Source organism: Atta cephalotes (assembly GCF_000143395.1).
Source record: "Atta cephalotes unplaced genomic scaffold scaffold00048, whole genome shotgun sequence".
In the NCBI taxonomy this organism is placed as follows: Eukaryota; Metazoa; Arthropoda; class Insecta; order Hymenoptera; family Formicidae; genus Atta; species Atta cephalotes.
The window spans coordinates 330,286-343,012 of record NW_012130112.1 but is presented as its reverse complement, the minus strand read 5'-3'; the positions used below and the strand labels follow the sequence as shown (position 1 = coordinate 343,012).

The following is a 12,727-nucleotide window of genomic DNA, read 5'->3' as shown; positions in this document are numbered from 1 at the left end:
GTGTTAACTAAGCAGCATTTGCGGGAGGTTTTGATTTTCTGTTTTAATTGGAAGAAAAGTGCAGAAGCCTATCGAATGCTTGCCGAAGTTTATGGTGACACTGCTCCAACTGATAAATCATGAAATGGATTCGACGTTTCAAGAGTGGAGACTTCAACGTTGAAGACAAGCCTCGCTCTGGACAGCCAAAAAAATTCGAAGACAAAGAATTAGAGGCATCACTCGAAGAAGATCAGAGTCATATGCAAGAGGAGCTTGCAGAATCATTGGGGGATAACTCAACAAGCCGTTTCTGTACAATTGAGAGCCATGGGAATGATTCAAAAACAAGGAAATTGGGTGCCTTATGAACTGAAATCGAGAGACGTTGAAAGGCGATTTTTTACTTGCGAACAGCTGATTCAAAGACAACAAAGAAAAAGTTTTTTGCATCGGATTGTGTGGAGATGAGAAGTGGATATTCTACGACAACCCCAAGAAGAAAAAATATTACGCTAAGCCCGATCAATCGTTGCCATCGACCTCAACATCAACATTACGGCCGAACATTCATGGTTCGAAAATTATGCTCTGTATCTGGTGGGACCAAAAGAGCCTTGTTTACTATGAGCTACTGAAACCTGACGAAAGCTACTGAAATCTTCCATTACGGACGATCAGTATCGGCTACAATTGATTCATTTGAGCCATGTATTGCGAGAAAAATGGCTAGAATATGAGCAGACATGATAAAGTTATTCTTCTTCATGACAACGCTCGGCCTCATGTCGCTAAAGTCGTAAACAAATATTTGGAAATGCTCAAATGGAAGGTTTTACCGCACCTGCCGTATTCTCCGGACATTGCTCCTTCTGATTACTGGTTGTTCTGAAGGATGCAGCAAGTCACCGGTTCACTTCTTTCATAGAAATCGAAAATTGGATCGTCTCCAAAGACAAGTCATTTTTTCGATATGGAATTCGAAAATTGCCTGAGAGATGGGAAAAAGTAGTAGGTAGCGATAGACAATACTTTAATTGATCTGTTCATTCATTTTGTTTTGAATAAATGCATTTTTGAATGGACCGAACTAATTTGTACTCCCAATATCATTAATATATGATATTAATATATGATATCGATTAATTACACTCAAAAAAAAAGTACCCTGTACTGGGGTGGAAACTCAACTATTCTTATGTATTTTGAGTCGCTGAATATGAATCTGACATCAAAATAGGACCATCCAAAGTAAATTATCAATCTAGAGCGAAAAAAAATGATCCATTTTCTCTCTAGATTGAAAATTTACTCTGTATGATCCTATTTTGTCAAATACATATTCAGCGACAGGGTCCTTTTTTTTGTGAGCCTGTGTTTAATTAATTGATCATATATTAATGATAAAATCAAATTGTTATCAATTTGAAATTTATTCAATGAGTTTCTATTGCTGAAGTAAGAAATCAATTCTATAAGATTCTATCGTTTTATAACGAATCCATCGCAGCACAGGTACTTTTTTTGTGGGCCTGTGTTATTCATTAAATAACGATAGAAATTAATTAATACACAAATTCATCGTAAATTAAACCATATACAATATAGAATACGATAAAGAATGTTTATCATCAGTTTCCTATAAAATATAAATCGTATAGAATAAAATGATAGAGTTCATCTAATGCTAACGAGCCTTGACAGTTTATAAAAAACAATTAAAAAAATTAAAAGAAATTCTTCCATTCTTAATAATTCTCTATCAATTTGTTTAACACATAGTGCTCATTACATATAAATTTCCATTATTTCCATTATTTCAATCTCAAATTCTGGATAACACTAATTAATACATAACATTAATTAATACATAACATTATATGATATTATTTGTTTTATTTAGAAAAATCTCGGCAAATGTCTACTATAGAAGAATATATGGAAGATCTTCGAAATGGACGAAAGATTTCGGAAGAAGCTATTGAGAGGCGTCATAAAGAAAACTTAGAATTACATCATCGATTACTTAATTCATTTGAGAAAATGTTAGATATTTTAGAAAAAAAATGAAACATTAAAACAATATAAAAGTGTGAAAATCACTTATTTTGATTCATTACATACTGAATTACAAAGCTTCAAAACATTTTGACTCAAAATAAAGTAATGACGGAGCTTTTGCAATTTTTATCAACAATTAAAGGAAACAATAGCCAAAGCAGTGAGCAAATCAAAGGTCTTGCTTTAATTAATATTCTATATCATATTTAATATACAGAACATTTCAATCTTACTAACAAAGAAAGACTCACATATATATTTCATGGATTTTTGATCAGCTTTTGTGTGTATATTTGTTGCTGGTCTTTATATTGTAAGTACTTACATTTAAGATAAAATAATGTACTAAAATTGTAGTTGAATAATACTTGTCACTAGTCTTTAAATTACATCTACATTTAAGATAAAATAACATGTTGAGTAATTGAATAATAATTTTGTAATTACTATATTTTGATATTCGTAAAAGTATACAAGAAAAAGTATATTTGTATTGAATTTTTTTAACTTACTAAAAATTATTTATAGATATTATTTGTTGAATTAAAAAAAAATTTAGATCTTTTTTGTAAAAATTGATGATTATTAGAAGTACGATTTGGAAACTCAATAATACAATTTAATGATCCAGTTTTTAAATCGTACCATCAAAAGTTACTTTTTTAAAATCTTAATTTAAACAGTAATTCCATGTTTATTTCCGTAAAAATGTTGTTTTGTTTTATTGCCAATGAATGAAAGTTTGATGAAAGTATAGAAATATTTGAATTTCTTCGATATTTTTATTATAATTTTGTTTAAATATTAAGGCATACGATATAGATAACTTTCTCCTATATACTTACAGAAAATTTTTATTATTTTATTTTTTAAAGTACACATCTTATACTCTTTTTCTACATAATTGCCGCTGTTGTTAATGCATTTATTATACGAGACACCCTCCCTTCGTCGTAGAAAGTTATCGCCTGTGAGGCAATCATGTAGTGACAGCTTCTTTGATCTCGCCATTATCGTGGAATCACCGACCAGCAAAGGAAGATTTTAAATTAATTTTCTCTTCAATTGCACGCATCAACTCGTCATTAACCAGAGACGGTCGCTCACTCCATTTATCATCGTGCACATTTTCGCGTCCTTCATTGAAAAGTCATATATTCATCTTGGTATCATTGGCTATGTTCGCAGAGAAAATTAATTAGTGAGCGCTTAATGATTCTTTAATATAATTGATTATTAGTCCTACATTAGATCTATCGAAAGTCCAAAGATAAGAACCAATGATATTAAAGATCACTATGTATTATGTTTTTTAAATAGCAAACTTATAATCATATAGCATTATTCCTGAATCAAAATTGAATCAAAAAGTCCTTTATCTTTTTGTAATGATTGATTTTGCAATGATTGATAAAATATTAATTTCTAAAGATTGCCGAATAAGCGATTGCTGAATCATATATAATGCTATTCCTAATAAAAAACTGAATCGAAAAAGTCCTCTATCGTTTTGCAACTTTCGTAATAGTTAATGGTTAAGCAATCGGATATGCGCTCATATTCGGCAATATTTAGAAATTAATATTTTGTCATTGCGGAAATTACAAAATTGTAGGGAACTTCGACTCAATTTTTAATTAAGAATAGCGCTATATGATTAGCTATATGAGTGTCCGCTATTTAAGAAACACCCTACATATTAATTATATGATTTTTGATAGTTCTGTTATTATCTACAAAATGGAATACAATTGATAAGTATATAGGTATATACGCGAAGAGCGCAAAATAAGCGAGGTTCTTTATAAAGAAATATTATCTTTTTCGTATAATCTTTTTTTTGCTTGTATAAATCAATTTTTCCTCCTCTTTCATTCCAAGAATATTATTTCAAAATAGATTATATAAAAATTAAATTGCTAAAAAAATTCATTATTATTAGTAAAAACACAATACAGTTTTGCATGATTCTACACAATTATAAGCAGTCACTAAATCCAATGAACTATACATACCAGTTTCTATGACTACAATGAACAAAACATTGATCGCGTTCGTTGTGATTTGTTGTTATTCCTCATATCGTGATAATTTGTCATTACTGTCATTAATATGTACTATACGTAGACGATGCGTTGTCAATAGCTGTATTTTTAGTGATCAGACATCTCTTATTTAACATTTAATTTACAATTAATTTGCGATTAACATCTAACATTCTAATTCAAGAGAGAATCTCTTTTTCGAGAAATGGATTCCGAAAAAAACGATTCCGGTAAAATCGGAGAACAGCTGGTTACTCGGTGGCGACAAAACCAGGAGGATGTGTCTATTACCTCGAATAAAATCGATAGGCCGCCGACGGGTTTCGTGAGATCTCAAAGCAAGTTTGAACGACCAAGGTCTCGACGTGGACATAAAGATGAATCGTCGGAGTATATCAATTCGGCTACATATCGTTCAGCAACACCAGGGCGCCTTGCTCTTGCGAGACCACCATCGGCATCTCTTTTATCGAATCGTGTACCAACCGCGGCTCCAGGTGGATTCAGGATAGGCTCTGGATTGAATCGTTCTGGCACAGGACTAGCAACTGCTAAGCAGTTCAACGTCAATGTGTTAGATAGACCAATTACCCAGCATGGAATAGCAGGCATACGACCGGGTACCACCAGAGGTCTGCCAATGACGAGGTAATGATGTTATGTAATCTCGCTGTTGGTACATATTTGTACATATTTCATTAATTTTTCAAATTTTCAGGCAGATTCAAGACAAGAGATACTACGAGGGTCTGCTGCAGCTGAAAATAAGAGAACTAATGCAAGAGATCGGAATCATAATGAAGGACATTGAAGTGCAGAACAAGGAGAAAGCTACTTTCTTACATTATGATAAGAGAGCCAAGAGCCTTGCCGCAGAGTTGATGAATCTACAGGCTGAATTAGCGGATTACAATCTTGTCGTGGATAAAATGACTCTGGATGTGAGCAAGGAGGTGATCGAAGAGGAGGCTAAGGAACTGGCGCTGATGAATGAACGTAGGACGGCAGAAGTCGAGCGGATGTTCGAGCAACGGAAGCAGATGGAACAAAAACTGCATATGACAGAAAAGGATATCGAGAATGAGAGAAAAAGGACCGAACATATCATTGAGAGTATGGATCCACCCATAAAAGAGAAGTACGATAATCTATTCCGACAGAAAACAGAATTACAAGAACAAGCACAGCAATTGCAGCGCGAATTAGACCAACTATCAAAAGAGCAAGCGCGTTTGGAGGAGCAAATCGCTCTCTCTCCATTAAAGCAAGAGGCGGTGAAACTGCAAGTGAGAATCATCGAGGCAGAGGAAAAGCGGGACAAGCTACGGGAGGAAGAATGTAAAAAATTATCACCGGAAGATGAGAAGGAGCAACTATTACAGAAAATCAAGCGTGACAATACTGACATTGCTGCAACAGAGGCGCAAATAGCTGAGAAAGAGAAAAAGGTGGCAGAACTCGAGCAACAATTGGAACAGCTGGAGACTGACATGGAGGATACTCAATCAGAGAAGCAAACTAAGTATCAGGAATTGCGTAAGCGCGAGGAGATGATGGAGGAATTTATGTCCACGTATGAACAGAGCAAACAAGAGGAAATGGAGAAACTGGAAAAACTCGAACAGGAGATTGTTGATAAGCTAGAGACCATGGCAAACGCGGTAGAGAACAACGAGTACCTCACGGAAGCTGAAGAAACAGCTATTTTACGTGATAAATTTCCATACAATAATTACGAAACCGTGCATCGCGATGATGATTTTGAAGAGCTAAAGAAAGATTATGCAACTATGCAACAAACATTCAACAGATTAAGAATTCTAGAGGAAAAGCTGCAGCTAGAATCCAAGTTGATGAAAGAGAAGCTGAAGAAACAACAGAGCGAATTAATTGTCTTAGAGGATTTGGATGGCTTAAAAACACGAAATGAACTCGAACGGGACGAATTAATTACCGAACGAGAAGGACTGGTGTCCGAAGAATCAATCTGCGAGGACGAGCTCAAGTCACTGTATACAGAATATAACGAACTTAAAGAGCGAATGGAGAAATATGCGATTTATCCGGAGATCAGTAATCTAGATGATAAATTAGAAAAATTGAAAGAAGATAATAAAAAAATCGAGGAATTCATAGCTAAAGAAAAGGAGCGCGTTAATTATGAACCAATCAAAGAGAAAGCTTTTGAACTAATTAATAGTTATGGAGCACTACTCCGAGAGAATCTCAAATCTCTTTATTAGATAATATGCTTTACACTATATCGATATAACTAATATTATTTTTCTATATTCATTTCCTAATATAATATTTATTCGAAAGTGAATATGAATAGTAGTCAAAAATAAGACGATAGAAATTCTCAGAATTTCAAAAATTTTCTCATACTTTATTATACAGATTGCTAAGTTTATTTTAATTCCTATCATCTGGCTATTTTATGCATCTTTAGATTATCGTTATCTGACGCATATTGTCCTTAAGATTCCTGTTTATTCACTACTCTCTCAAATTATGATTATATGTCAGAAGAAATACATAGTTCGTTTTTATATTAAAACCATCTTAAGATTGATTTATGACATTTTAAAATTGACTTAAGACAGTCTTAAATGTAAGAATCGACTATGCATATCGATCTGTTTCGCGTCATGAAGTTGGTACTAAATCTTTTCTTGCACGAGATGTGGAATATTCATAATCGATTCTTACATTTAAGACTGTCTTAAGTCAATCCGAGGACTATATTAACATCTTAAAACATTATATTTAAGACATTATATTTAAGGTTTTAATATAAAAACGGACTATAAATACCGTTCCATGTTTTGCAGTTGGTAGATTGCGCACTTAGTGATAACGCGGAGCAAAAGTAGGCGTGATTTGGCCAAACTGAGCATACTATGTGGATCCTTCATGAGTGAATATCTAAACGTAGCCTAATTAAAATGTAATTGGTATACGAAAATTTAAGTGTGTCTGGTATCATGGTAATATGTCAATGGCATGTAACTCGTCTATGTGTAAGTATTATTTTCAATATGACTTAATCATCTTTCCAGGATTACTTTAATTAACCTGGAAATTAATAATAAAAAAAAGTTATGTTCACGATCATAATATATATATATATAATTATAATTAATAATATATAGAAATAAATGTGATTTAATTTTTTCTCGAAACAAGAAGAGATTCTTGATATATTTTAAAAGTTTATTCTCTCGATTGCAAATATCTTAACAAAAATATTTCTATTTGAATATTGTATATATTTTACACAAATTTTTGTATTTTCTCACTTCCAATTACACTCTAAGGTAGTAGTGGTGAATGATCCAAAGTTTTAATATTTAAATTCATTAATTAATAATCACTAATGTTTATTTCACTTTTATTTTGTTCAATTCTGGAGGGAGCGAAATTTTATTTGACAATAAAAATTGAATAAAACTCTCCTCGAATTGTTTGGTAGACTTGATATTCTTTGTGCACATAATTTTCCACAGTTCTAAAGCACGGTCGTAGTCTCCCATTTTATCTGCGAATGTAAATATTAAACGTCTACATTAGGATTGTTTATAGAAACTTTAAAACAAAAGTAATAACAATAGGCCTAAAGATTAAATCTAGTGATGTAAATTCTAGTATGGGCCAACACAGGATATTGATGTATAATTCAATTCTTTATTAATCAAAAAATGGTAAACGTTTCGACTTTCGCTTCGGGTTCTCTTCAGTACATCTTCGGGTAATATTGGATAGTCTTCGTGATTCTACGGCTAACTATTGTTTATCACTATTTTATGTACTAAGAGGACCCGAAACAAAGGAAAGGAATCGAAACGTTTATCACTTCTGATTAATAAAAAAAGAATTGATTGTATCACATACCAATATCCTGTGTTGGCTCATACTGGCATTTACTAAACTTTAAAATGTACAGAGAATATAGCTTACTATAAATAGAAAGGAGCGCTTCACACATCATATTTTGATTCACATGATTTGCATCAGTTACTTTAAGAATATTTTGCAAGCCATCTATACTTCTGTTACTTTCTATGTTACTAAGATAATACATAAGACAATTCATGGAGAGTTGGTGATCCTGTAATAGAAAGATTAGAAAGATTTGATGAAAAGAAATGTAAATCAAGAGATGAAATCAATAAAATTAATTATTACTCAAATTCAGAATATGTAAAACTAAATCAGTTCTGTAATTAAATTGCAAATCAGAAATATAAACTAAATGCCGCAATAAAAAATGTTTCGGTTACCTGTAATAAAATTTGTAATTTTTTTGTTTTGTCCAACGTTCCTAATGCTATCGCCAGTATCGTGTTTGCTGTTTGATTGGAATAAGCAGTACTTATTATATTATACACTTTTTCTATCCAGTTATTCGCATTTTGCAATTTTGAATTGTATTTTTGCTCCAACAATACTGTCAATACTTCCAATACCAAAGGTACCTTGTTAAATTTTTGCGCGTATTTTTCAAGTATATCCACGGTTTCTAAGATATTGTTGTGTTTTAATGATATCGCCATTAGTGGTTTTAGCAGTTCCGTAGTTACTTGACAGTAATTTTTTTTTAGAAGCAAATCTAACATATCCTTCGTACGCTTATAATACTGACTCTGTGCTAGAACTTGCAGAAGTGTACAACAATGTGCTTGCGCGTTTGCTTTAAAATCAGTGGTGTTGAGTGTATCGATAATATCAAAAGCCTTTGTGGGTTTATTTTCCTTCACTAATGCGGTGGCATACATTACGATTTTGATTCTGTTCAACTGGAATTCATTAGGTGTAATTTGCAATTCGGGTAGCAGTGCTTCAGCTTCGTTCAATTTGTTGTTCTTGAGATACAATTCAAATAAAAGCAACTTTAGCTTAGGTGTCCATTCAAACTGGCATGCATATTCTTGTTTTATCTCTTCAATTTTTTTTAAATCGTTTTCTAAACAACATAAAATCAGCAATTGCTGCAAAATATTCTTAATATAGACTTTGTAGATGGAATCAGTGGATTTCTTCATTTCCACTAAGTAATATGTTAATTCTTTAATGTTCATGTATCTCGGTGACATGATCTGCAAATCTATTATAGAAGGATCAACTAAATTTTCTATTAGATTCATCACCTTTGGAGTGAGATTAAAATTTTCATTTTTTTTTAGTCCGTTCTTGAGAATATTTGCATCTATTTGTGATATCGTTACCTCACGTGTTTTTAATTCTTCCAGGAGAAACTGTAGATCCTCTATATAAATTGGATATTTGACTTTTATCAATTTTTTCAAAAACAGACCGCCAAAACCTTGTGGAAATACTGTCAATAAAGCAATACAATTTTTGAAATCTTTAGTGACAACATAAGCGCGTACTAGTGGTTTTATCAGTTCCTTATAATATATCAATTCCTTATAGCATAGGGACATGCACAGTGGCACTATATCCTGCAGCCGATTTTGTTGCAACAGAAAAGACAATAAAGGCGTAAATGTGATAGCACTCGGTACGTTATTCTGTAATAGTTTCTGTAAAGTGACAGTCGGATTGTTAGTATTTACATATGGATATATGTAATGAATCAGTGTGTCGGAATCTATTTTTAGACCAGCATCCACCATAGATTTCACGAGTGAATATATCTCAGCCTCCCCCTTGTTATTATATGCTTTTACCAGTAAAGGCCAATAATAATGCGGTCGTATCTCTATATTCTTATGTTTCATCACCTGGAATATCGCAAGACATAATTTCTCTCTACCCAACTTCAAACCAATCTCCGCTACATCAAATAATGTTTGTTGGTTACAACTGGATTCAACAAAATCGTCTGCGTACTTAACGATATCGTCAATCGGCGCGTTTAATATTATTAATTCGTTCATGAAACTATTTACAAAACTCGGCACAATCTCCTTCATTGCATTGTTCATCGCAATACAATTTATGATAGTGTGAGCGTCCGCAACTTGATTGGCATGTATTAATTCTGTGATCGTCTTGGAGATCTCAGTCTGAAGCACCGGTACAGAAGTTATTAGAAAATTCAAAATAAACGGGATATGCCTGCTATTGTTGGATATGCTCAGAATCTTTATTATCCTCAAAAGATTTGCATTGTTCTGTGGTTCTTCGTTTAATATCTTGATTAAATTCGGAATATCGCCAATTCTCGCATATCCACATGCCAGCTCGGTATATGCCTTGGTTGGGGATAGTTTAGCCTTCCGCATTTGTGTTATCATTTGTTCGGCTTTGGCGATATTATTCTCTGTCATGTAAATCTGTATTAACACGTTGACCGCCTCCTCGTAGATGGTTACACTCTTATCCTTTGTAACAGATAAGATATCCCACAGGTGTTCACTATTACTCGTCTTTATGGCTATATTCAATAACAAGCGATAAGTATTTTCGTCTGGCTCCACATTCATGTCTGCTAAAAACTTTTTGGGATTCACAGACAAAGAGTTCTCTTCATTAACATCTAGCAAAGTGTTGTAATATTCCAAAGTAATTGTTCCACTATTCTTCTTTGCCAAATGCCATACCTACAAATGAAAATAATTTATTTGATTGATCCTTTGTTTTGTTTCAATTAGAATATATAGATATTACTGTTACTATTTCTTTTTTTGTTTATATAATGTTTTTTTGTTTATAATACTTTAGGCAGTGCTAGCTATATGCCAGTAGTTACCAGCAAATTTGATCATGATTTTTTAACAGAATCTTATTCACCTAGCAATGTACTTTTTAAGCTTAATTTTTTGTCATTAAAATTTGTCAGTCATAATATAACAACATAAATGTAGCAGGAATGGAACATTTCTTGTCATCATAATGTTATAACACAGATCCTCTGTGTGCTCGTTTTCTAATACATTTTTATCAATAGAAAAACAATGAATTGTGTTCAGCTAGACTTTTATATAATGTGCAACACAGTTTGAAATATGTGTTCTTGACAGATTTCGTTATCTGGGATTCGCTATATACTCACAATTGTATTTCTAGGTATTAAAAAATAAATTATGTCTTACCTGGCTCACTAGATGATTCCTTTCCGTTGTTTCTAATTCGTGCAGTAGATTGCCGCAGCATTTGAGCAACAAAATGCCAATATCGTGAGGCAACTGATAGTCATTCGTGCTACACAGACTGATAACCTCTTTCAGACCATCTACCGAAATTTGGCCTTTTTTAACATTGTCGCAAAATGACATCAGTTTATGATCAATGATGTCAGACGATAATGACTGCGGCACCGTTGTATTATATGTCCTTTTCGCTGCGATGTAAATGCCAGGTCGCGGAATGGTCCGAGGATGCACGTATTTAAGAACATAACCTCCATATTGTGGCGAATGACTAGTTATCCCACATCGCGATAAATGCAGCTGCGAGCGGATGATAAGTGTTAAATATCTTCTCAAATATAATACCTTATCGGCTTCGATCATCGTCAGATCAGTGTTCGTCAGCGTCAACGATAGATTGAATAGAATTGATTGGATAGAAAGAGACGATAGAAAACGCGCAACTAGCGCAAAGTCTAATTACACAACAAGGCAGCTCGCACTTTAGCACATTATCTATCACATTGCGGGCTCTCTCGCTGGTGAAGGGGTCTGAGCACAAGAATTGTCGTAATTGTATTTACTTAGACTTAAATTGTAGATGTAAGTATGGGGCTCTGCAATAAAAGGAACTAAGAACAGAGAACAAAGAATAAGAATTTCAATCTATCTGTGTATTCCACAATACATTATTTCTAATAGATTGAAATTCTTATTCTCTATTCTCTGTTTCCTGTGGAGCCCCTAAAGTTGGTTCTACATTAGTTGCAAGCCGAGTTTGTTGCGACTGCCAATCTGAAGCTTGCATTTTAAAATCAACGCTTCAAATTGGTTGTTGCAACAAACTTGCGATCGGCTTGCAACTAATGTTGAACCGACTTTACTTACGTCTACAACTTAAATCTTTAAGTAAGCGTTACAATAATTCTTGTGGTCAGACTAGACCCGAATTGGTGAGTGGTGGAAGCGATATCAAAACAGACAGTGTCGCCAACTCGCTGATAGAACAAAACTGTGAATTTAAAAATCTATAAATTATTATTCGCCAGAAAATTCGAAAATCTCCAATTTTTCGTTAGAAAATTGAGAAATTGCCTACTCAGCAAACCAACAATTTTATTTGTTCTTATAACTGGATAATTATTAAAGTCACGATTCTTTATTATACGTACATAAATAAGTACTTGTAATACAATAATGTAAAGAGGGTATTTGTATTTATGATAAAATTTATTATAGTAGTTATATTTATAAATTTTATAGTTTTATATAATAATATAATTATATTTTATTATAATTTATGTTATTTATTTAGATTTATATTAATTTTTTTTTATGAGTAAGGATGTGGAATGATTTAATATTATAATAAGATTAGGGTGTAATTATTATTCAATAATATTAGTAATTTTGAGTTTCTGAATTTTAGGATTAATATTTATATGTTTAAGAGAGGGTAGGGGGCTTAGGTTGAAATTAGTAGTATTTATTAATATATTAATAGTATTAATTATATTTTTTTATATATAGATTTGATTTTATTTT

General features: G+C 32.7%; 3 protein-coding genes across 3 annotated transcripts in view; 2 read left to right on the top strand and 1 right to left on the bottom strand.

The window, feature by feature from the left end:
• The window catches only part of LOC105622671, a 4,973-nt gene extending 2,895 nt beyond the window's left edge, over positions 1–2,078 (top strand). The window contains exon 5 of the mRNA XM_012204084.1: positions 1,883–2,078. Coding sequence (XP_012059474.1) covers positions 1,883–2,049 — 167 coding nt within the window. The 3' untranslated portion in view covers positions 2,050–2,078. The remainder of the gene's footprint in view (positions 1–1,882) is intronic.
• Positions 2,079–4,290: 2,212 nt separating this feature from the next.
• On the top strand, positions 4,291–6,328 carry LOC105622670 (intraflagellar transport protein 74 homolog). Its single transcript, XM_012204082.1, has 2 exons — positions 4,291–4,733; positions 4,804–6,328. Exons 1-2 carry the CDS (start codon positions 4,291–4,293, stop codon positions 6,326–6,328), a joined length of 1,968 nt encoding a protein of 655 aa, XP_012059472.1.
• A 959-nt stretch (positions 6,329–7,287) lies between these two features.
• LOC105622669 (leucine-rich PPR motif-containing protein, mitochondrial-like) lies at positions 7,288–11,566 on the bottom strand. The gene is made up of 4 exons (XM_012204081.1): positions 11,147–11,566; positions 8,369–10,654; positions 8,046–8,196; positions 7,288–7,626 (listed from the first exon to the last, which is right to left on the bottom strand). The coding sequence occupies exons 1-4, from the start codon at positions 11,564–11,566 to the stop codon at positions 7,469–7,471; spliced, it is 3,015 nt and encodes a 1,004-aa protein (XP_012059471.1). The 3' UTR covers positions 7,288–7,468.
• Between the last annotated feature and the right edge of the window lie 1,161 nt (positions 11,567–12,727).